Source organism: Equus asinus, chromosome 3 (genome assembly GCF_041296235.1).
Source record: "Equus asinus isolate D_3611 breed Donkey chromosome 3, EquAss-T2T_v2, whole genome shotgun sequence".
Taxonomy (NCBI): Eukaryota; Metazoa; Chordata; class Mammalia; order Perissodactyla; family Equidae; genus Equus; species Equus asinus.
This window is the reverse complement of record NC_091792.1, coordinates 62853222-62879810: the sequence shown is the minus strand read 5'-3', so window position 1 is coordinate 62879810 and position 26589 is coordinate 62853222. Positions and strand designations below refer to the sequence as shown.

The 26589-nt window shown below is 37.9% G+C and overlaps 1 protein-coding gene across 2 annotated transcripts in view; it reads right to left on the bottom strand.

Moving 5' to 3' along the window:
- Positions 1-26589, bottom strand: part of KIF13B (kinesin family member 13B) — a 183157-nt gene that overhangs the window by 60955 nt on the left and 95613 nt on the right. For both annotated transcript variants that reach the window (XM_044766906.2, XM_070505112.1), the window contains exons 14-24: positions 20988-21118; positions 17641-17727; positions 15669-15859; positions 14928-15138; positions 13888-14050; positions 10755-10901; positions 9403-9552; positions 8982-9110; positions 3377-3547; positions 1326-1483; positions 255-387 (exon numbers count right to left, since the gene is read on the bottom strand). In XM_044766906.2, the coding sequence (XP_044622841.2) occupies positions 255-387; positions 1326-1483; positions 3377-3547; positions 8982-9110; positions 9403-9552; positions 10755-10901; positions 13888-14050; positions 14928-15138; positions 15669-15859; positions 17641-17727; positions 20988-21118 (1671 nt within the window). The remainder of the gene's footprint in view (positions 1-254; positions 388-1325; positions 1484-3376; positions 3548-8981; positions 9111-9402; positions 9553-10754; positions 10902-13887; positions 14051-14927; positions 15139-15668; positions 15860-17640; positions 17728-20987; positions 21119-26589) is intronic.

The window sequence follows — 26589 nt, the reverse complement described above, 5'->3', positions numbered from 1 at the left end:
GAATTCTTTAAAACTTACCTTTTTCTTACTTAAACCTAACAGAAGCTCGTTTTAAAATATTATAAATAGCAATACTTTGAAAATGAAGGAAAATACACGTGAAGTAAGGACAATTTTAATACAAGAAATGGACTTGACCAGTCTAGATTTCATTATCATTGACATTTCTGCTAAAAGGAATCCAACATTAAGCTTTACAGTGCCAAAGAATTAAATGTTAACATTAAGAACGATAACATTCACAATTTTGTTACCTGCCGGAGTTGGAAGATTCCTCCTGTTGGCACATCCTTAGCAGAAATTACTTCAACAGGGCAGTATTCACCATTCTCGTTCTGCTCCAAGATTTGAACCCAGAATTCCACTTTCCTGGTGACTTCACTCCATCTAGGAAATAGTTGAAATTCTTGGAAAATCACACATTTCTATTTCAATACAGGGGGTGTAGGATACTGCACATGAGAATTAACAATGATAATGACCTCCAAACACAGTAACTCGGTAGAATGATTTGTAGTTCAATGAGTAATATATAAGCACATACTAGCAAATATAGTTAAAAGCAAAATTAAACTTAATACCAGAACTAGAAATAGCTCCTTTATTTAGTTCAAAAAGGTATGATAATTAAAAATCTATTTCAAAGTGGTTATTCAAAACTTTAAACATTATAATCAAACATACAGAAGCAAGTACAGTGATTCTCTTTTTCATAGATAAAGGGAGTGCTGAATGCTTTAGTGGCTTGACAAGTATCTTTGCTCAGGTCAGTAAGAAAACCAAGAAAAATATCTCAACGCCTAATTTAGTATTTGCTAAAACGTTCTAAATGCAAAAAAGGAAAATCTGGTTCTCATCTATAACTAGATGAAAGATAAAAATATATGCTCTCTCAGTCATTTCCTTTTCTCTCTTCTTTTTAAAATCCTGGTCAACAAATAAGCCTGCCTCCTTCATCACTGAGGCCACTTGACAAGCTCTCTGAGCTAAAGACAAAATCAGTAAACCCGAATTCTAGAGTGTATCTTGATCCATTCTCTCTCCATCTGATTAATTAGAAGTAATTCATAATGATAGGCAATTTATTCTCCAAAAACTCATGTTATTCTTTACACTTAACTTCCTATATATTTGCCTTTCTTCCTTCACTCTTCAAGGTTCGCTCCCCTAAGGAGCTTCAGCTGTGCTATTAACATCCTGGCAACACCACCATGTACCCCTGGAACAGGAAGGCTCAGGAAGGGGTCACCTCTACAAACAGCAGGATCAATTTCTCGCAATTTTTAAAAATTATAAATGGTATCAAATGAATATCTAAGATTCACCTGTCCCGAAGACTACGTGTTTTTGCTTGGATAATCCCCAGATCCCACAGGGCTGGGTTTTTCCGAGGATCATTCATCTTGTGTCCATATACTTCAATTGCCAATGCCCCTTCTGAAAGATGCTCGATAAAGTCTTCAGTGATATTAACAGAAAACTCCTGAAAGAAAATAATTACAGAAGAGGAAAAATTTTCTAGCAACTTTAGGATTATTTATAGCTGACATCACATATTTACCTCATCATGGGGAGGAAAAATTGAAAAGAATGTTTTAGTTATAGAACAAGCCTGTCATCTAACACCCACAATGAATGCTCAGATGGTCTAAGGTTCTCGATTTTAAAAATAACTATAACTCTGATTTTTAAAAAACTTTTCACCTTGAAAACGTATTGTGAAAGACCAACATGGTATTCTATTGTGTTAGCTATTTTTAAAAGTATGAATAGTGGGACCAGCCCGGTGGCACAGCGGTTAAGTTTGCACATTCCGGTTCGGTGACCCAGGGTTCGCTGGTTTGGATCCCGGGTACGGACATGGTGCCACTTGGCAAGCCATGCTGTGGTAGGCGTCCCACGTATAAAGTAGAGGAAGATGGACATGGATGTTAGCTCAGGGCCAGTCTCCCTCAGCAAAAAGAGCAGGATTGGCAGATGTTAGCTCAGGGCTAATCGTCCTCAAAAAAAAAAGTATAAATAGTTACATTAAGAATTACAACAATGGATCAAGCCCTGATGGCCTAGTGGTTAAAGTTCAGCACTCTCAGTGCTTCAGTGGCCTGGGTTCAGTTCCCGGTCGTGGAACCATGCCACTTGTCTGTCAGTAGCCACACTGTGGTGGCAACTCACAGAGAAGAGCAGAAGGACTTACAACGAGAATATACAACCATGTACTGGGGCTTTGGGGAGGACAAAAAAAAGAGGAAGACTGACAACAGATGTTAGCCAAGGGCGAATCTTTTCCAGCAAAAAAGAAAAAAAACACACCACATGCTTCCTTGCTTGCTGAAAGAAGGAAGGGACAAAAGTTAAAAAAAAAAAAAAAGAAAGAAAGAAAGAAAAGAATTACAACAATGTTCTACGATGCCCTGACATAAAAGTTATTATATGCAATAAGGTAGCAGTGTGTTGGGAAAACAATTTTTCCCAGTTTTTAGGAAGCTATCTATCTCCACTAATAGAAGAAAACAGAAATGAGTAATGATCATCAGTGCAAAAAAATCACCTAATTTTAAAAAATTCTCCCAACCTGTCCATCAATACAAGATAGAGCTAAAACAGCATTTTGCAATAATTTGGATTAAGCTCTAAAACAGTTTCTTTTAACAAATCATAGAATCTCTGCTCTCTTTCTCTCCCTCTCTCTCAATATTTTAACACACTAAAGATATTTGTTTTAAACAGATTAGAAAGAGACCTCTCTCTTGAAAAAAATGAGACGAATCAAGCGTGGTATAGTAGAAAAAAAGAATCCAGAATCTGACATTCTTGGTCTTGCTAGTTACTAGCCATAGGCGAACTGACCTCTTTGAACTGTTTTTTTTCAGCTGCAAAAAAGCACTATCATCAAATCCAATTGTGGTAAAGAGCAAATGGAAGAACAACAGAAAGGTTTAGCAGAGCACTAGGCGCTCAACAAAGTCAGTTCTTGTCTCTTTTCTGTCTTCACTTTCTCTAAAACACTATTTTCTTAACCTTTTCAGATGACAATTTCTCCAGTAATCTAACCCAAAACATAGAGTCCTTATGGAGTACACATATATCCATACACACTGTCATACAAAAGTCAACTTTTGATTGTAGAGGAGTTAAAGGCATTGACACTAGTTTTTCTTTTTTTCCTCAGCTATACTGGGATATAATTGACATACTGTGTAAGTTTAAGGTGTATAAAGTGTTGACAACACTACTTTTGACTCCAACCCCACTGTAAGAAACTCTGATCCAAGACATATATATGGATATCAACTTATTCAACAAAATAATGTTCATTTTTTTGTTTTGTTTTTACCTGAGTAATTAAAAACTGACCAGGTCTGGAAGACAAACTTACATTGCAATGATCAAAGACCACCATGCAATGAGGTTCCTTGCTGACAGCAGAGGATGAGGTATCCACTTCGGGTGCAACAATGACTGGCTCCTGCTGATCCCAGAAGTTGTATTTGCAGAATACAAAGTGGGACAGATGCTGTGGCAACCCAGTGGCTTGGAGTATTTTAACCTGAAGGAAAAGAAGGCTCTGTCTGATTTTAACTCAGAAAGTTCCAAGAAGTACTCTGAGTCAGACATATGGGCTCCAGTCCTGACTCTGTCACTTACTGTTGGTTTATGTTGACCAAATCCTATTCATTCTGGGCTGTATTTCTGAATGTGTAAGACACTGACAACAACTGTTATATTTAGCGAGAGGTTCATTCAGGGTAGCACAACCTTGACTGTAAAGGTGAATATTTTAAAGCATTTACAAGCTGATGAAGAACATTAGCTTCTTATGATATCATCATCATTACCATCATACTATAATAATAATAATAAACTCAGAAGAAAAAAGTTCTCAAACATCAACACCACTCAATGATACGAACTTGGCTAACTACGGACATGCTATAAGAACACAAGATTGTTAGGAATGATGAACGAAGAACAAAATCAGTGTATGTGCCAATAAGCAATAAATATGCAGGGAAGAACAAAAACATTGATATTTTAAAGTATAAAAAGGAACAAAGCTCTCAAGTAGAATGTTACATGCTACTAGAGCATTTTTTCCAGAAAACTTTAAAATCATCAGGAATGTATATACTTTGAAGATCTGGACGGATGAATGGAGGAGATTAAAGATGGTGAATATTGCCCATTCTCTGCCCCAACATTTACTGAATGCCTTCTCCATGCAGATTTAGGGAAGAGAGGCGAAGCAGAGGAAATGTACCCTGGATTGTAGGAGTATAGGGTTTTGTGATAACAACGCGTGATTAGAAATATGTGTCTAATCAGACCAAATGCCCCAGAAGAAATGTCTATACTAGATATCAAAGCAGCCAAACATTCTAAATATTTCTTTTGGCAGGGAGCGTCAGGTTGATTTTTAAGCTGGCGTTTTTGTGATAAGTTATAATATTCTAAAACTCCTCCAGCTATGAAGGAAATTTAATCCTAAAATTAATTAAGCTAAACTAAATTCTGATTTTATAATTGACGAGGCTGAATTTCACATGACCAAGCGCTGATCATTTATTATATTCTTCACCTGGTCACTTCCTGCATATTGTATGATGTACTCTACTTCCAGTAAATAAATTTAACGAAAGTAGATCTGAAGATGCAGCAGGAGTTGATGTAGCTCAGCAACCACAAATACAATAGCCTCAATGTTTCAGGAAGCATTAATAAGGACACAGAAAATCACGCAGATGACTTTACTTTCTTCTATACCATGCACAGATGGGAACTCATTATTATTATTATTATTCTTTTTGCTGAGGAAGATTCACCCTGAGCTAACATCCGCTGGCAATCTTCTCTTTTCGTATGTGAACCACTGCCACAGCACGGCCACTGACAGGCAAGTGGTGTAGGTTCGTGCCCAGGAACGGAACCTGGGCTGCCACAGTGGAGCACGCCAAACTTAACCACTAGGCCACTGGGGCTGGCCCTATTATTCATTTTCTCTTATGATCCAACAAAAGTTTGAAACATCTAGATAGGAATTCCCTGAGAGGCTATGAAAGACAGATTGACTTACATTTTATTTGCCCAAGCCAAATAGAGCGATCAATATTCAGCAATTAATTTTTCATTATGTTTTAGAAACCATCACTTTTTCATTAAGTGTTTAACAATGCTTATCATAATCTCTGAGGTGAGGCAATATCGTATTTGGGAAGATTACAAGATTGTGGAGTACACAGATCTAAATAAAAATCTCTGCCACTTATTAGCTTCTGTTTTTGAATGAATTACTTTAATTCTTAGTTTTCTCCTGTGTAAAACAGGACAGCTACCTAACGATACTGGTGTGAAGACCAACCACACCAGTGAAATGAATGAAAACACTACCAGGCACTGAGTGGACAGATGTTCAATACATACTTCTTTGTAACTGAATTCCATCTGAAAGCCAATTTTTTCCTTAGAAATTAATCTCAGTTTTAAGGTTAAAATCAACAAGGAAGCAAGATTTCATAAGCTGGACTCTTCCCTACAGGCAGCGTCTCAGGAATGAGACTGCCAGGAATGAAGAACATCAGGAACGAGGAATATCTTGCTATCTAGAACAAAGGGGGTTTTTTGTTTTTGTTTTTTTTTTGAGCTTTTACATACAGAAACCAAAATCACCACAAGGTGTCAGAATATCACAGACTTCAACTTGCCACTACTCAATATACTAGAGCCCAGGAATATCAGAAGACATTAATGTTGTTTGGGGTTTTAAAATACACTAACTTTATTTAAAGTAATTGAAAATACTAATATGTTAATATGCATGTAATTATTTTATCACAGAAAAATAAATCCAGACTTTAATGGGCCAGCAACACCCATCATCCACAATATCTTAAGTGTTCCCAGGCTGGTTTCATTTGTTTTTTCCACCAATGTTTTGTTTATCATCATATAGTTTGTCTCCCTCCTTTTACACAAAGGGCTATTGCACACTCAGAATACGGTATGTAAAAACCACTTTCCACTGAAAGGAATCGGTTCCTTGGAGACATGACTGATCCCAGGTCTGGGACAGGAAATGTAGAGGACGAGACCAGGATGTTCATCACACCAGAAAGCAAGAAAGCCACCACAATCTAGGAGCGCTAGGGCTGTGTCAGAACGACTCAAGAGCCAGCTGAAGATGGGAGCATTTGAACTTCAACATAAGTAACAAATACAATGGATCGAAACATATCAAACATTTAAATCCAAGAGATCACAATGATATCAAGACTAAACAAAATCTCACTGGTCACTTTTGGATATTAGTAGGAAAATCAATTCATTATTTTGAAAATTAGAAATAAAGGGAGAGAATGGAGCATTTACCTTGCCTTTCCTATACAAACTTTATCTCTGAATAACAAAACGTTGATAATGGAAGATTCTCTGTATAGAAGAATTCTAGCTAACAAATGAAGGGAAGACAGAATTATAGTATCACTCTTTTCTAACTCCTAAATGAAATATCTAGGTAATAATCAATGATTGCTAACATCCCCAAAAGAGAAGCAGACACAGTGCGCCTTCTGATGGAAGAACACATCACCAGCTATAAAGCATCCCTGCTACTCCTCCTCCCCCATGTACCATCTTTATATCTAACCACCAGTTTAGAGCAAATATATCTTAACATGTTAAATAACACCAATCAGAAAAATCCAGACTGAGAAAATACAACAACCCAGATTCTACAATCAACAAATTGTATGGTAAGAGAGAATGAAAACCAGAGTGTGTGCATGCAAGAGAGCATGCATGCATGAGGGAGAGTGAGAGAGTGAGTGTGCGCGCACGTGAGCACAAGCACAAGTGTCAGAACCCAAGACAATCAAGGAAATTGACTGGATATTTCATGACATTAAGAAGGTATTACAGGCCAGCCCTGGTGGCCTAGTAGTTAAGTGCAGCATGCTCCACTTTGGTGGCCTAGGTTCGGTTCCCAGGAGCAGACCTACACCTCTCTGTTAGCAGCTATGCTGTTCTGGTGGCCCACATACTAAAAAACAGAGGAAGACTGGCATGGATGTTAGCTTAGGGTGAATCTTCCCCAGCAAAAAAAAAAAAAGTATTGCTTTTTGATTATGATATTATAGTTATGTTCGGGTTTTTTTGGTACTCTTCTTTTGGAGATACATACTAACCTATTTATAGATGAAATATGATGTCCAAGGGGAGGGGAGAGCATAGAAACGGCTTGAGTGTATGAATGAAACAAGATGAATTGATGATTGTCAAAGGAGGGTGAATGGGGATCAAGAACACTTTTCGCACTACATTTATATATGTTTGATACATTCATTTAAAAAATCTTAAGACATTTTAGACAAATTTTTTTTTAAAAAAAGCTCACATTACCCAGGATATACTACTTTTTTCAGTAATAAAGATAAATTTCCCACTTGAGACGGTATCTTTGTACCTTACTTTACTAAATGGTGAACTTTCACACAGTTGATCTTTCACGCAGTTGCATTTACTAGTCTATAAGCTTTAACATGGGCCATTATGGAGTCATCAAGCTTATGTCTCCATCTTTGAAAATCACATAACCTCAAAAAGGAAATGTTCCGAAATCAAGTAAGATACAATAAATATTAATCTTTCAGTAAATTGAGAATTTGCCCCCCCACATACTGAAGTAACTGACTTAAACAACCAAGGCCTTCTTAATATGTGCAAAGACCTACAGAGAGTGGCCCAACTCTACCAGCTTTAGCTTCCCCATATCTTGCAGCTAATGCCTAACTTACTCCTTTCAACATCAACTTCAACTCTAGAAATCCTTACTGAGACACAGGACTGGACCTAGAATGGATTATGAAAGGAGAGTTAAGTTTAGGCTTCCTTCACTTCACCTTTTGATGGCCTCCTTCTCCTTCATACACTGTTCCTATGCCCCTTTCTGACTTCTCTTCCTCAAAAACCTTTTAATTGATTCCTACAGTGATTCTCAAGCAATGGCACACTGGCCCACTACAGTATGTCTGGAAACGTATGAGAGGATTTTTTCACTATCATAATAAGTGACAGAGGTGGAACCACCAACACTGATGGGGTAGGAATCCAAGAATGTAATGACCTACCTAACCTCGACCTAGCAATTACCTGTGAAAATACCACAGCACCCACGGATAAAGAGTTTTACATAACACACTCTCCTTCAAATAAACTCTGAGTCTCATTTTTCCAGACATTTTCCTCAGACCTTACTATCCGAATTCATTAATTACCTCTCCTCTGTGTTCCAGAACATCTCTTGTCTACCTCTCTCAGATCATTTGGGTCACACAATATTGGAGTCTTCTGTTCACTTGTGTGTCCCCTATACAGACACACTCTACATAGGAGAGAGGAATCCTGTCTTATTCATCTTTATATTCCCAGCACCCGGCACAATGTCTGACAGATAACACTCAACACAGTTCATGAATGGCATGCGGGTGAAGAGCAGAAAGAAAAGCGTTTGGGATTAGGGCATGAAGGAATAGCATAAGCAAAGGCACATGGGTGAAGAGGAACAAAGAATGTGTGGAAAAACAGTGTGAAGAGTAACCCATGGCAGGAGCTTAGGAATAGGACCATGCTGGAATAAATGTCCAGCAGCAGCAGGAATCAAGAGGCCCAATAGAAGGAGGAAATTTGTGTTAAAAAAATGGGCTTCTCTGTAGAGAAGTTGAGATAAAATTAATTCATACAGTTTTGGAGCTGAACAGACCAGAGAAAAAGGCAACTTATCCAAGACTTCACAGAGGAAGGCACTGGAAGTACCTGCCTACGTCAGGATATATGATGAAATATGCTCTCTAGAATATCAAATAATGAAAACTTATTTAGAGACAGATATTTTCAAAATTTGAAAAAGAACACAACATTTATCATCTAAATACTCACAGTCCTCAAAATCAGCCACACTTCTACTAATTCTAAATGAAACTGGGACTTACCATGCATACCAGCTTGTTCTCCTGGGTTTCCTTATCACAGGAGATCTCTGTGGCATCGTCACCTCCGGCAATTCTTTCCCCAACATCACCACTGATTCGCATCACCTCTACATGCAGCCGACCTGCCACCTAGAATGTTGCGGGGAAAACCAGATACTTTTTCCAGATTTTGCTCTTTCTCTCTTTCAGAGTCAAGTGGTTAGGTTAATGGTATACGAGAATTTAGAAGCTTAGGCGCTAATGTTACTTTCCCTCAAAGTACTTGGAATAATTACCGTAAAGCAGTATGGAAACACAGGTATTAAAAATACACACAAATATCACTTGTCATTATTGATGAAAAATAGTAACAACAACATCACCATTCTACTATTTCTTAAACCGTTCTCTGCAGGATACAAGATATGAAGAGAAAACTAACCTCTCCTTTCTGGTTCACAATGGGAACCGCATATTGTAACTTCACATCATAGAAGAGGGACTCAAGGAAGACATTAGCCACGCCAATGAGACTATGATTCTCCTGTTCATCATAGAATGGATCAGCTCGCTTGAAGTAAGACCGTATTACCTTTAAAGCGATTCAGAACATAAAACTTCAGAAAATCACTTAAACAAATTCAATCTACCATTTTTTGACACACTCTAATAAAGTCATTAACCTTAGCTGAAGTATAGCACTGTATTATATACACACACACACAGACATACACACTCACTCTTCCTCATTCCCATTTAGAGTGATGGTCAGCATCCTACACCCATGAGAGAGCAATTCCAATACCACGTCATTACTTTTATCATTTCTTCTCCTTTACATGGAAATCTTGCCACAGAAATAGAACAACAACATACATTGACTAGAAAAGGGGAAGAAGAGTATATGAAAGTACTCTTCATTTTTCATTCCTATCTATTCCACTTGTTCCTACCAAATCATTAGACATACTGCTGCCAACAAGAGCGATCTCCTTACAGGACAGTGGTTTGCTTTTTTGTATTTGCTTTTTATGTTGTTTTATTTCTAAGTTGAAAGAGGTGAGGACTATAGAAGAAAATGAAAAAAAAAAAACTTAAAAAAAAAATGTCATCTAACTATAAGAAGTCATTTTTACTGATGACAATGAGAAAAAATAAACATTTCTACAAAACAAGAGACTAAGGAAGTAAACAACTGTAAGTAGAAACAGGACCAGCAGTGTTGAAAATATGTAAAATTATACATAATACTTATATCTATTTTACATATGTACAAGTACACAGCTGACTTCAATGAGAAAACCTGCAATCTGAGGAGAGAGTATCAGAGTATAGATCTATGGCATCCACTTTAGGATCAAAACACCTTTAAAAGTGTTCCTTATAGTATAAATATTAAGGTACCGCTGATGTTCAATTCAAAAAACAGGTATTGTAGGTTTATTATTTCCAAGGTTAAATGTGCTGAGAAATGGGGAGAGAGACAATAAGGCATGGTGTCGGTCCTAAATAAATTCACAGTCCTGTACAGGAGACAGAAGCCAGAATGGAATGTAGAAGATTCTACTAGAAATGCAGAGAACACAAAAAGAGAGGAAAAAAGAAGATGCCAGAAAAATAGGTTATTAAAATTATTGATTAGCAGAACAATTTAGAGGATTAAAATAAATATTATTCTAGAAACAGGATTACTATTTTGGAAAAATGAACAATTCTTCCCTGAAATGGGTAGGTTCATTCCTGCTTGATTCCTTCTGTAAGTACAAAGTGAGTAATTTTTTTCAAATAACTTACTGGGGTATCCTCGTCACACTCCTTCCACTCCTGATAAAGGTCTCTCATATCCAACAACCTGTTGTCCAGTTTTTCCAAAGACCAAATCTGCTTTCCTTTTCCTTTTCTTCTCACCTGGATGGCGGGCTCACTAAGAAGAGAGCCTCGCTGTAAAGACAGTCAGAGTGACCACGTGAAACACAAAGACAGCCACCACAGAGGCCACCCCTGAACACGCTATACCCAGCAGGCAAATGTCATCAACCGAAAGTAAAACTGCCATCATTTTTTATTCTGTTAACCAGAAAGCCTCCCAGAAATCTTACAAGCTTAATTATAATGCCTTTATATCCAACTGCAATCAAAATTTAAATTTATACTTAAATTTAACAATTATACTTAAAATTTAAATTTTGATTGCAGTTGAATGTAAATTTAAATTTAGAATCCAAAAGACTAGACCATGTTTAATGGGAAGTCAAAAATACTTTACTCAGGCCATCATATGACCAGAGAACGTCAGTGGGCAGAAAGAGTCATAAGCACTGAATGGTAAGGGAAACTTTGCTGGGATAGACGGTTAAGAAACCATCTTTTACCTTTCATAAGTTTCAACTTTTAGTCATACTTTTCATGGTTTAATCTCAACAGTTTTGCCTTAAAAAGAAAATTCTATACAATATGAAATAAAATCCAGTTCAAAGAGAAAAAAAACGCTTCAATTTTTAAAATTTTTTGACTAAGTAGTATCTTAATGTGGTACAAAACACAAAGTGTTTAAAAGAGTAAACTGGGAAAAGTATCACACTTATTGGGAGGCAACAAATGATATCAATTTCCAAATATACATAGTTTGAATTTAAAATCAAAACAATATAGAACTAGACAGAAAAGCTGGTTGTACAACATTGTGACTGTACTAAATGTCACTGAATTGTTCACCTTACAACTGTTAATTTTGCTATGTGAATTTCACCTCAAGAAAAAATCGTATTCACTGAAGTTTTTCCAGTTTATAAAAGCAATGTGTTATGTTAATGTAGAAAAAAATTTAAACTTCCTAAAACCATAAAGTAGAAAATAAAATGCCCCTGTACACCTCCTCCAGAGAGATGCATCCATCAGTTAGCTGATCAATTTAGATTTACTGGATAAATTTCTCAACTGTTCTGACAGGCCCACTAAGAACTTGAGAGAATCGTGAAATACACCAATGTTGTTTTAATATCTTGCCTATAATCATTTCCAAATAAAAAGAATTTACATAATGAAACAAAGATTTTATAATTCTGAAGGTCAAAAATTACCCTTCTCTCACATACTGTAAAGACTCTTCTACCTTATACTCAGCCAGCTAGGGAATAAACACAAAGATTTCGTTAGCGATCTGCAGGAAGTGGCTGTTCAGGGAGAGAAGGTTAGAACTGGGGTTAACAGCAACGAGCAACACGCTGCAGCATCATGACTTGGCTGTCCTGCAAACAACTACAACAGGGGTTGGAAAAACAGGAAAAAAAGCAATTTCTGCCCTTAAAAAAAAATCAGCAGAGAGAGGTGAGTACAAGACCAGGAGTAAGGACCAGAATAAACAACAACGTTCACAGCATGGACAGGACATTAAGCGAAATAAGAGTTTCAAGTACAAAAAAAAAAAGGTATGTTGGAAAAAAGAGTGCAAAATCCAGCTGGAGTCAGGAAACTATCTCCTTAGGAAATATTTCCTTGTCCAGCTCCTCTGGCTGAAATCTGAAAATACTAATCTATTAAATCAATAATAGAGTAGATTAGTAGCTGTCTGTTAACAACGGCTGCTTCAACTCCAAGACTCACTCATCTGTGCGTCATCTCTACCAGCAATACAAACAGCCCCATGAACACAATGTCAGGTGTCTGGGGCAGACAGATGCGCAAAGTGACGTGAGTCCCTTCTAGGTGTTGGCCTGGCTGCCCTGAGGCAGCACTGCTCCTTCCAACAAAGCACAAGCCAGGATACACAGAAAAGGGCTACGGTCATGCTTAATGAGGAAAATATGTTCACATTTCTGTTTTTTCAATTCAAACACTACAGAATGGTCTTCTCAGTCTTCCAGAAGAAGCTGAGCCCTGAACCCTGTGCCTAAGATTGGCTTTCCTCTACTGTTATGTGTCTGTGCGTCCCATTGCAACCATGGTTTGCCCTACAAAATACCTTTGTTAGTTGGTAAAAATACCAAAGAGCAAAATAAAGTTCTAAGTGGGTAAAATCTTTCAAACAACACACAGAATATACATCGAAAGACAATTCTCCATAAAGTAAACACTGCATCATGTTCACAACACTTTTATTACTAAAAACACTACGCATGATATTTGCCAAGTATCTATTCTGTGCAAAACACTGACCTTGATACTATGATGCCATAGAAGAAGGAAAGATGTGGTCTTTGCTATCAAATCAGAACACCTAAGAAGGATACATTAAAACTGCTGTGTCCACTGCCACAGAAGAAACACAGCACAAGCACCCTCAAAATATTTATCTGAATACAAAATTCTACCTAATCCATCAAAAATTAAGTATGAATATGATCAAGAGCTAGAAAAGAACCTAAGTAAGAAAATAAAGCAACTGAATGGCAAGGAGAGAAGATACTGATGGGACTTTCCCCCTACATTTTATTAAGCTTATTACATTATATCAAAAAGAGACTTGTGATCTTAAATATACACATGAAACAACTAATGAACAGTTATGCAGAGCAACCTATTAGCAAACAGAAAATAACATGTATAAGTAGAATAAACATCTGACTTGGGGGAAGGGGACTGTAGAGTGGTACAGAATGAAGGGAAAACCACTTTGGGAAGATTCATCAGGAAAGACTTCTCAGAAACAATTTAAACAGATTTGAAGAAAGGGAGTTGAGCGAAATCCATTGGTAGGGCTGAGGGGCATGGAGAGGATATTTCTAGTGGATAAAGGACACATATGCAACAAAGGCAGAGGATTAAAAGTCAATTCTACTCGAGAGAGGAGGACAAGTATGGAAGGATCTAGACTGCAGAGGGTGTAGATAGGGATGAGGGCAGACCCACTGGTGTTTAACTGACACTGGTGACAGAGAAAGCAGTTTATCCAATGATAACTTTGGTTTTCCCTTAACGGCAATCTCACCTTCCTGTTGGCATCAAGGCTGGAGGCTGGAATCTGCAGAGTTACTTTATACTCTGTTCTTTTATCCAGTTCTTCTGCAATGTAACTAGCTTCTCTCACCAGCAGGTTGGCTTTAACAATTTGCTCCCTCAGCCTCATTAGGCTGTTATTCAGTGTTGCTTCTCTTTAAAAAAAAAAAAAAGAGAGAGGGGATAATCATCAAGCAGCACATCAGAATATTATATAGTACATAACACGTTAATGCCAAACTGCAAACCAAGCTTTACAACCATCTTTGGCACACAGGGAATACATTACCGACACTGACCCATGCACGCGCTTGTATCTGGGCTACATTATCAGCACTAGCACACGCTTGTGTGACAAGCTGGCCGTCCATTAGGGCAGTGCTTGGCAAACTTGGCTGTGTACACAATCACCTGGGGATCTTGATAAACTGAAGATTTTGACTCAGTAGGTCTGGAGTGGGGCCTGAAATGCTACATTTCTATCAATTTCCAGGTGACAGAGACGCTGTCTATCTGTAGACCAAACTCTGCATAGCAAGAGGTTAGTTAAGTACCCATGGATAAGGCATTTTAGTGCAACGCTAATTAGCCCGGATGGAGATCAAACTTGCAATCTGAATCTTATTAGCACCATGCTTTACCTACCTGAGCTAATCAGTCCAGATAACCACCTTTTTTTCCTTTTTTAAAAAGCATCTACCCAAGCTTCAGAACCTAAAGTATAATATAATGATAAAGTATGACTTCTAAGTATAAATACTTGTTTATTCAAATCCAAAAGCCATACAAACAAAAAATGGGGCAGCACCTAACATGGGCAGCTTTAAATAAAGCAATATAAATGAACAATTCTCATTTTTTCAAAAGTGAAAAAAAAGACAATGCCAAGTGGTTCCTGGCTATGATGCTCTTCTTTTCCTACAATTCTTTTTAAAGTAATGTCTAGATTTTTCCTTTCTGTATCTTACCAAGGAGGGCTCGAGGCGCTGAGCACATGCTCCGCTTGTGACAGAGGCCCTGTGCACCACCTACCTCTCTTCGGCCCACTGTCTCAATCGCTGCTGGGCGCTGGGTGAGTGGAAAGAAAATCTGTCCATGGAGCGAGAGTTTTGCTTCTCAGGAGACAGCCTTCTTCGAAGCTGCTCCAATTCGTGTTCGTACATAAGCCTCTGGCGCTCCAAGGCAGAGCGCTTCTCCTCTTCATGCTGCTGTTCCAGGCTGTTCAGTATTGACTGCATTGGATCTAAACAAGTTTTATTTTAAAAATTAAATAATGAACAACGGTAACTGTACAACATGATATACATCAAATTCTACGTTATGCTGTTTGTCATCGTAATTAATAAAATAAGATTCTTAAACAGAGTTTGGAATAACTTAGCTTTCTTTGCTTCCAATTGTTTAACATATTATCTATTCTATTAAATGCTAAGCTGTCTTCAACAGAGAAAGAGCAGGTCTATTATACGTTCTACGCATAATGGTTAATGCTCCAGAAATCCACTACAATAATGAGCCAGTGGCAATCAAGTTTCAAACCTGAGAAATTCTACCAATGAGTACAAAGTTTACAGTGATTTCTCTATCAAGGTAGAAAGAATGAAAGTTTTTATAAATACAATAAATTAAAGTCAAAGACACAAAAGAATATAATAGAGAGAACAAAACCATAACGATTTCCTTTTTCACTAACATCTAGAAAGTCTTAGTTGTAAATATTTTTAACACTCCACCATCTTTAAAAGATTTAAAATGCACAACAGATCTGCCCACCGTTATTGCCCAGAGCCTTCATGGTAACCTCCATCTGTGCATATTCATAATTGAAGTTGATTTCACTGGACACCTCACTGGAGGAGTCTCCGTCTACATCCAGCTGCTCAGAACTGGTATCATTCTTCATGGAGGTGTCCTGTTCCTCATCTTCTCGATCTGCTTTCTTTTTCTTCTTAGGCAAATTCAGTCTTGGGGGAAAGAAAGAACCTTATTTTTCAAATAAAGATATGCACATATTCATTCCATTCATTGAATACGGACATTTGCTGGATGCCAAGAGTTTATATCCTAGTGGTAGAAATAAAACACACATGTGTGTGCAAACAATTACAACACAGAGAGTGACACAAGGCCCTGAGACTGTTACAAGCTAGGTATGAAAGAAAAGCTGAGGACCACTTCAGACTGGAATAATAATGGAATGGATGACAGAGAGAAGTCATCTGAGCCAAGCCTTAAAGGATAAGGAGAAAGCAGGGCATTAGGGCAGAGGGAAGAGCATGAGAAAAGACGTGGAGATGGAAACTCCCCTAGTCTCTGGAGAAATTGAGTACAACAACATGGGGACAAACAACATTTGTATAGCAGAAGTTCTAAGAAATATTGGTGGAAAGATCAACTTAAAAAACTATGAAGGCTCTGAATACTAAGCCAAGCAATTTACACTCAATTTAGTTTGGGAAGGAAAAACATGAAAAATATTTCCCATACACTTTGGTACCCCTCTACCCTTTCTTCAATAATCAAAATATCAACTGGCCTACAAGCAAAAGATCTCCATTAAATATAAGAAAACTCAGTTTGATATGAGAAGCACAGTGACCAGCGACAGGAAGAAGAATAGACCAGGATTTTAATTTTATACTATATCCAGCCCACCTTTCCTTGCCAACACAACATCAACTGTGTATGGCAAATAATGTATGCAGTCCAGGTCAGAGATTTTCTCAGCCTCCTTGAAGCTAAGAGGCAAATTCTAGAGGCCGGTCCCGTGGCCAAATGGTTAAGTTTGCATGCTCGACTTTGGCAGCCCAGGGTTTTGCCAGTTCAGATCCTGGACAGGGACCCAGCACGGCTCATCAGGCCATGCTGAGGCGGTGTCCCACATAGCAGGACCAGAAGGACCTACAACTGGAATACAGAACCATGTACTTGGGGGCTTTGGGGAGAAGAAGAACAAGAAAAAGAAAGATTGGCAACAGATGTTACCTCAGGGCCAATCTTTAAAAAAAATAAGAGGCAAATTCTAGCAAATGAGACATAAGTGGAATGTTGCTGGGGACTCTGGGAAGACTTCTGCTTTTTCAGTCAAGAGAATAGTCAGGGCTAGTACCACCACACTTCAACCTTTTCTTCACGTGTGCCTTAATGCTGCTTTGATGCCTTGAGTGGCATGGCCACCTTTAGACCATAAGCAAATGCCAAGACAATGACAAGACTTCTGCCACGACATTTTTGAGAGGCTTAGCCAATGCCAACAACCATCTTCTTTCGAATTTCCTATTTTGTCAGAGAAATAAACCATCTGTTTAAGCCACTACAGTCAAGTTTACCACTACCTGCAACTGAAAGCATTCCTAAATGAAATATGAACCTTATTTTATGGATAAAGAAACTAAAATCACTGCTGTTTCCCGTGAAAATAAACAAATATACAGATAAGCATGTCAGAAAAAAATTAATGAATTCTTATATCAGATGACAAAATAATCATCTTTCATTGAAAAAGTAAAACATATCTAAGTGAACTCAGCATTTTTCCTGAGTGTATTCTTCATATGTCCCTCTGTCTCATACCATATAGTGAACAAACATATACATAATAAATAAATACACATATAGTAAATGAACATACATACACAAAACAATGTATAATTTTTATGGAGTTTTTACCTTCTACTTTTTAATATTACTTTCTAATATATGTTCTTCTATTTCAGAGAATAATTTTCAGCAATCTCTCTCTTACCTGAAGAAGTGGTTGTTTCCCCACAATATCCTGTCCCCATGGTGTAGCTGTACGGGACTGCACACAGAAGAGCCGTTTACAAACGTTCTGTGGCGACAAGAGGTCACACATGTAAATAATGATCACCATATCTTCTCCTTTAACCTTTAATTTTCCAATACATAGAGATCTAATTACTAGGAAAAACAAAATAATCAATTCCCCAAAATAAAACCTGCCCTTGGAGAATTTTACTTGTATTTACTTCTTTGCTGATTTATCTAAAATGCTTATGGTACTAAATATAATAGATTATTATCCTCTATTTTTCAAAGTTCTAAATTTGTTATATAGCATATTAAGCAATAAATATGGAACCACTACAGCCAGTAATAAAAAGATAGTAGTAGTATACATTGCAACTAAAACAAGCATGTCCCACCTGTATGGATAAAAAGAGCCAATCGACCAACTAGACTCTAGAAATATCTACAGATATCAGTACATGAGACCTATGTTAAATACTTCTGTAACTCCTTATAACACAGAAAAATGTCTATATCCTACCAATATGTAGAAGATTTATCAAGTCCACCTGACTGCATATCTTGACAATGGAGTTCAAGAGAAGACAGGATGGGTAGAAGGATATTAAGGAAGAATCCAGAGGGTCAGGAAAGAAATAGAAAATTATGCATACCACTATAAGACAGATTCCTAGGCTACCACTATCATCACGCCTCTCCGCTGCTGAATGAGTCATTTGTTAAGATGTAAAGTTTAAGTTTTTTAACTTGACACTAAAGGTCCTACAAAAGGAAGCCCTCTTTATCTCCTCCTTCTCCCCTTCTAGTGAAACTCTCAACTTCTGCAAAAAAACTGGCTTCTGTTCTGTCCATTAAACAGGACTGACTTCCTCCAAAGCCAAGCTCACACCAGCCCTCCAACCTGGAATAAGGTTCCCATTCTTCTCCACCCCCGAGTCTCATTCAGCTCTCCAAGTCCAGTTTGGTTTCTACTCCCTCTGTAAACACTGCTCATCACTCCAGCCTATAGTAACTTTGTTTCTTTAAATTCCTGAAGCACTCACCCGGCTTTATAACACAGGTTATTTTTTATCTATGTGCATACACTCAAAATCTTACTCCCTATCTAGAATTCACTCATCATATGGGTTTTTAAACACTAAAAGTAATTGGTTTTTATACTCCTATGCTCTGATTATTCTAAACACAAGCTCAAAAAATACAGTTTTGACAAGACAGAACCTACTAAAATTAGCATATTTTAGCCTTTATGACACAAATTCCTTAAATACAATGAGAAGTTTAATTAAAAGCAAACATATAGGCTTACGTTTGAAAGGTGCAGCAATTAAACCATAATTAGTAAATAAAAGCATGAATATAATAATTGCCCCCAAAGTGTGGTCTGCGTGGGGTCCCCAAAATCAAAGTTATTTTCAGAATAACATTAACAGGTTCCCTGCCCTTTTCCACTGTGTTGACAGTTGTGTTGGTGGTGAGTGAAACTGCTGGGGCTCTAACACAAATCAGGGCAGTGGCATCAAACATTACCAGCAGTCACCAGATTATTCACTGCCATGCACTCATAATTAAAAAAGAAAAAAAACATATTCCATTTGAGAACACCCTTGACAAAGCAGTAAAAATTATTACTTTCATTAAATCTTAAGCCTTAAGTACACAATTTTTTAAATATTTCAGGTGACAGGATAAGTAAACGAAAAGCACTGTGTTAGTGCGTACCAAAGTATGATGAGTGTCTTGAGCAAAAGATATATACAAAGTGGTTTTTCAGACTTGTGTAGTTGGCAGACACTCTCGAAAATGAACAAAACCAGCCTATTACTTCAAGGAAAAGAAATGAGAGTATTTATTGCCAATTGTAAATTTCAAGCTTTACAAGTGAAAATTAGAGTTTTGGAAAACTCGCGTCAATGTCCTCCAACCAAAGACCACCAGAAACATTTCTGAAGCTGAACAAGCTGGGTTTATTACTGGTGCAGAGGGAGAAGACACACCACGGAAAGCACGGGGTGTTTCAGTAAGGGGCTGCTGGAAGGATTTGCTGCAGGATTTGGGCTTTAACTGGACAACCTAGGAGAGGGGCTAAGGAAGAGAGGGTTCTGGATATACAGGATGGTGTCAGAAAGCAGGAGTGATTCTACAATTGGGTATTTCAAAACTCTTATCTATAGAAGGGAGACTAGAACAAGGATAAAGTTGTAATCAGTGAAGTAGCTGTCAACCACATTGGCCAAGAGAGGGTGTTTGGTATATCGTGTATGGCACAGTAACCTGTTTTTGCCTGCTTTGCCTTATTTTATCACAGCCTCAGAGTAGCCTTGTCTGAGGCTGGTATTCTGCGATATTATTTATGCCTAAAGGAGAACAGCATGGCCTGGCTGGGAGTGCCAGGCCAGCTTCTGCTCTCTTTTCCTTTCTCACTTGTATCCTTACCATGAGTTTGACAGCTTCCTAATACTTAAAGACTTTATGAATGAAACCAGTGATGCTACTAGTGATTTTTTGATATCATATAGTCAACATTTGGAAGATCAGTATAAATCAGTTAACGATCATCTATAATAGGTATTAACAGTTATATAACAGCTTTACAGCGTAAGGAAACAAACTGACAAACATTTAATTTATATAATATTATGACCATTCATTCATTACTTTTTGAGCACTTACATACTATTCTTATATTACATGCTAGGGATAGAGAACAAAAAAAAAAAGGTCCTGTCCTCAAGGAATTCAAAGTCCAATGGGATGATAAAGGTTAACAGCCCACAAGAATACAACTTAAAGTATTAACATAACGGGAAGCATAACGCTCACTGGAATATATACCAGGGGCCCTTAATTTAGACCCAGCAGGGAACTCTCCAAAGTAGATAATAACAGAGCTTAACCTTGACGGTCAAACAGAACTCCTTGCTGGTCAAAGGACTGGCAGATGCAAAGTAACAGGAGACAAACAGGAAAGATATAAGTGATTCTTTACCAAAAACAGTGAAAGCCATCTGGCTGTATGGTGAGTGAACCAGGAAAAAAATTAAGGTGCCAGCAGGGGTTCCAATCAAGATTTCATGAGGGCCTTATTTAAATATGGCCACAGCAGTGGGTATAGAGAGGAAGGGATAGTTTAAGAGATAATAAAAAGTTAAATATAAAGGTCTTAGTAACTAACTGGATATCTTCATTAAGTGAACTTAAAAGCATTTAAGCAAACTTAAAAGCAAATAAAGGCTAAACGTCCTATATACCATCCTCAACTAGTGTACTTTCTTCCTCTGAAGAATTATGGTGACATTAACACTAATTAAAGTCCATTACCTGGTATTCTTTTGAGGAGTCAGCATAACCTGGCCTTCTGATGTGATGTCTATAATACAATGTTCAGGGAGAATTCCCATTCCACATAGTTGGATATCCTGGGAATTTGCTGAACCTATCAATGTATGTTCCTACAAAAGAAGAAAACTTACTGATTAATATTGTATTCTTACATGTACACAAACTGAAACCATCTACTCTGAGCCCTCATATGTTAATCCATTACTGTAGCTAAAAGATTTTTAAAGCAAATGGAATAGTAAAGGAAATTTCTACAGAATAAAATTCATTCTACAAGTTACATTTCCTTATAAGGAACAAGCACTGAATTGTTATATCTTTTAAACCTAAAACTATAGCTTTATATTAATTTCTATACTATATTCATCATTTTTCATTGCAATCTTGATTCCAAATATTTCATACAACTCTCAGAGCACAAGCCATGTGCCAATAATGTACCAAAAGTATTAGTCTGAAAACTATAGTTACTTAATTTGTACATCACTTACCTGCTCTCAGTCAAGATGAGCCAACTACAAAGACAAAAAGCTATTTAAATATAAGGAGTTTGAAAAGACTAAAACTAATTTTATGAGTCACATGGTCTCCCTAAACCTCAGAAAAGACAGGATAGATGTGTTCTTCCTTACCATAGACCCCCAATTGCTCAATTCTCTAAACCCCAGTCACCAGCCTCACTTTTTGGCAGGTAACTGAGAAAACTGACATAAAAATCAAGCTCCCTCTTATGCGCTTCAACATTTGACTGCCCACACATAACTAAATGCTGAAATGACCTTGATGTGTCCCTTGACCACCTTCTCCTTTCATATGCCATGGTCAAGGGTCAGATATGAAATATTTTAGGCTTTACAAGTTATATGCAACTACTCAACTCTGCCCTTGTGGTGTGAAAGCAGCCAGACTATATACAAATGAACAAGTGTAGCTACTTTCCAAATAACTTTATTTATGAACACTGTAATTTGAACTTCATGTAATTTTCATATGTCTAAAATATTACAATTCCTTTTGATTTTTTTTCAACCATTTAAAAAAATGGAAAACCCAGTCTTAGCTCCTGGGCCATATAAAAACAGGCAGGGAGCTAGATTTGGCCTGTGGAAGTAGGTTGCTGACCCCTGACCACGATGACCTCATCCAGCCCCATGGGCTTTAAATACTGTCTACACATAAATTAAACCACAGACCAGGAACTACAGACTTTACTTCCATTATTCTCCCACCTCCACTACCACAGTCACCATTATTTCTTGCCTATGTGGCACAACTTAGATGTCTAATGACATTTCAAAGTGAAAGGGACAAAGCAGAACCTTTGTTTCCCCTGCACCCAATGACTCTATGCCCTTCTCCAATAACAATGGCACTACCACCACCCAGTTAGTCAACGAAAAAGCTTAGATCCTATCCTAGAGTCCTCTCTTTCCCTCACCAGCTACTCCTAGCCCCGTGTCAATCAGGATGTCCTTACAGATTCTGCCTCCAAAACATACAAAGAATCAGCTCACTTTCCCCGCCTCTACTATCACATCTTAGTCTCTTGCTGGGGTGAAAACAAGAGCCTCCTACTATGTCTCCACTTCTACCCCCTTCATCCCCATCCACTCCTACCACAACAGCTGATCATGTGATCTCCCTATTTAAAACCCTCTAGCAGTTTCCCTTTGAACATCTAACGAAGTTCAAATTCTTACCTGGGCTTATAAAACCCTCTGCAATCTGGCCCCTGCCTACCTCTGTTATCCAGGCTCCTACCACTCTCCCTCTCCCGGAACATGATCCAGCCACATTGGCTTTTTATCTTTTCTTTGAGCACACTAGCTGTTCCCTCTGTCAGAAACGTTCTTCCTTTGATCTTGAAATTGGTAGCTTCTTAACATTTCTATCTCAGCTTTTAAGGGCACATCCTCAGAGAGGTGTATCCTGAATCGATAACAAGAAATAGCCACCCATCACTCTCATTTTTAAATTCCTTACATATCACTGACTGTTCGTGGGTTTACTGTCCATCTCTACAGCTAGCATGGAAACTTCAGGAAAGCAAACAGCCTGACCTGCTCACCACGGTAATCCACGCACTTAACAAAGGCCTGGCACGTTTAGGCCTTAAATAAAAATAAAAGAATAATAAATAAACAATAATTTCCCTTAGCATTCCCTTCAGCTCAATGGAAGATGACTCTCTCCTCTTCTTTGCAGGAAACTCGTCTAATTATATTCTGAGTCCCAATTCTTCCCATCTTTTCTGGGATCTCAGTCTCGTAAAAGGCCTCTTCCCTCTAGTATTTTCATTTCCACTTTTCTGGGGGTTTCTTCTCTCAAATACATTGCAGAGGTGTTTCCAAGGAAACAAAGCTCTGGGATCCAGAACTGTCCCATGGAATCCTGTTCAATCCTCAAGTAGTGTATAAAATAGAGAGGACATTCCAGGCAAATGATAGTCCTCACTATAAGCTGAGGCTTCCTGGCCAAACCCACACCTCCATAACCTGGAGCACAGGGCTCGACTAGGTCTAAACTACAAGTAAGGCTTTTCTGACGGTCAGTAGTAGGTCAAAGAATCTATTCCATGCCTATCTCCATTCCTCTCTTTGGTTCTTCCCTCTCTGTCTTACAACACCAACTGCAAGGTGAAGAGAAGTTTAAAAAGGAAAAAAACGTCCGTAGAGAAAAAGGGCCCAAGATCACCTGAAAAAGAAGAAAAAAATCCCCCAAAATTTGCCCTAGGCCACTTCTATGTAGAATCTCTTTCCTCCTCCAGAGAGAAATTCTAGCAGGAGTCTTAATTGTGCCTTTGGAATCCCTTCTATCCTCTGGAGTAGAGGTGGAGAAAGCCTAGAGCCATACCCTAGGTTGGAGTTTGAGTGCAGGACCAGCTCCCACTACCACACTCCAAGATGGCACACAGGTTCACTCCCACATCTTTGCCTTTACTTTTGTTCTCATTGCCTGAAATGTTCTTCTCTTCCCTTCCTCTAAATACAAAGTATCTTTCAACACTTAACTTCTAACTTCATCTTCTACTTGAAGGTTTCACATTAGCCAGCACTGACTTCTCCCTTCTCTGAACTCTGACTACACTGAGAGTCAATACCACAACTTACTATCACACAACTTCTCCCTTACTTAGCTAGCAACCTCTACAGGACTCTTGCATCTTCTCCAACAACAAGCATAGTAAAAATACACGGTGGGTGCTAAACGTCTGTTGATAGACTGAAGTAAAAATTATCAGAGACAAGATATTAACTCAAATATGCAAAGGTTTAATCCAAGTTCTAGAAGGAAAATTTCACTTTTTCGAGAAATACTACACTGATCACCTATTTTGAGCTGGGAACTGAGCCACTAGAGACAAGAGACAGACACGATCCCAATTATAGAGCTTACGTTATAAATGACAACTTAAACCTCTCATTGGAGGTTATAAGGATTCTATTCTGATTTGGATGAGGATTCGCTACAATCTCAAACACTGAGTTCTAAAAGCCTTACTGTTCAATGTTTAAACAAGTCAGACAATAAGCTTTTTGAGAAGGTCTTCCCATTGTGCTCTAAACACGGCAAGAAGAAATTGAGTCTGAGGAAAAAAATAAACATCATAGGTTGATATAGAAGTTTATCTAATGAGTAAATGCTGCGACAGTAAAAAGTAATCAAAATAAGATAATCAGGGATACTTTTTCAGTCTCTGTGATCCATGGGTATAATGACTCTAAAGTATACTACTTTTAGGGAAAACTTTAGCAAATATAAAATACTATATTTAAAAATCTCAGAAGTAATCAAAGGATAGGAATTGCTTTTTATCCTTTCTTCATCCATTTAAATTTAATCTCACTGAAGATGACTAGTTAACTATCCTATGAATTTACTGTACCTGCTTCCTTTATAAGTCAACTCTTTATGTATCTGTTTTGAGAATCTTGCTTTGATCAACTAAGTCCTGAAAGAGAGAGAAAGAGAGACAGAGAAACAGAAGGAGGGAGTGGGGGAGGAAGATGGAGAGAGAGGACGTGTTCATTAGTGCCATATTTCACAGGGCGGCTTTTCCTATCCTACAAGCAGGAAAAGGAGCATATTGGTACAGTCTGTGCAGTCCCTTAACCCTGTCAGACAACTTCTCAAGGAAAAGGTAAGTACGTACCAGGCGCAATAAGCAGAAAAGTATTCGTTACTCTTTACATATTTAAGTAATCAAAATTCTTTAATCGAGAAGTCTCCCTAGCTTAACAGAACCAAGACCCTGAAGACAGCTTTTCTGGAATGGAGGTGAAGAAAGAAAGAAACGTATCTTTCTGTCTTTTACAAATTCCATTACTACACTAGATGAGCCGAACTGCTGCCAACCAAGAACTCCTAACGTGCCACGACTGCGTCTTACTCATCTTGGGTTTCCTGAAGCCCAAGCCACAGCTCCACAAACACTGAGTGGCTGCTGCCCCTGCCATTCTGGCCACCCCAACTGGCGACTACGAACACTGGCAGAGACGACAGGCAGTTTACTCTCCACGGGAGCCATGCTAGAGGACCAACATGTACTTTGAAGCTGCTGCTGAATCCATGGTACAAAGTCTTACCCAGTGCATACATGTATAATTTGTCCCAAATCCTTCAGAATCACCCACTTCCCCAGCCATTGATAGCTGACTTGTGAAAACAGTAAATCCAGAACCACATAAGCAGAGCAGCTCTCCTTAAAGATTTGGTGGATAATTCAAAGGTGTGATTAGAATCATACTATGAGCCCATTTCTGTAATTAAAAAAATGTGTATCAGAATAAATCCATACACATACATATAGGAACAGATCCAGAGGACAGAGATAAAATATTAACTATGAAGTACGGTCATCTCTGGGTGTTAGAATTTGGGTGCTAATCCACCCCTTTTTTTTCTAATAAGTTTTTATAAAACTTTTTAGGAAAAAAAAAGTATATTACTAGCATAAGGTTTTTAAGGTGAGGGGAACAGCTCTTCCCTCTAGAAGCTTGGCTCATCCTGGATGGTGTAAACCTCCAAGTCCACCTCAGAACTCACTTGGCACGAGGGTGCAGGACTGTAAAAATAACTTTGCAAAGAGATCTGAATAATCAATGAGAAAAACTGCAGTTATTCTGTGACCTTTAAAATAGCCTGTAAAAACATTAAGAATTCTCTTACTGTTATAACGTATAGGGAAACGAAAAAATAGAAAAACTGATATTCATTTAGTACACTGTAATTTAGAACATTAGAAACACTGAAATTTAAAGCATTTTATTTCTTTGTTAAAAGCTCATCCAGAGTAATTTGAATAGTGCTTGCCTTCTTCTCAACATGTAACTCAATATGAATACGGAATGTGCTTATTTTCCCTGCCGTGGCAAATTGTCATTCTTCTTCCTAAGATTCCACCATTTTATATCCTTTGTGCTTTCAATGCTGCAAAATATCTCCCAACAGTTCCTTTACCGTGAAGTGTTTTCTGGGATCACTCCCTTTGAGAAACCTTCATTCTTATCATCACAACCACTTTCATTATTTATATTGATAAATTCACCTTCACTGAGCTCCTCTGGCTGTGTATCTAGAA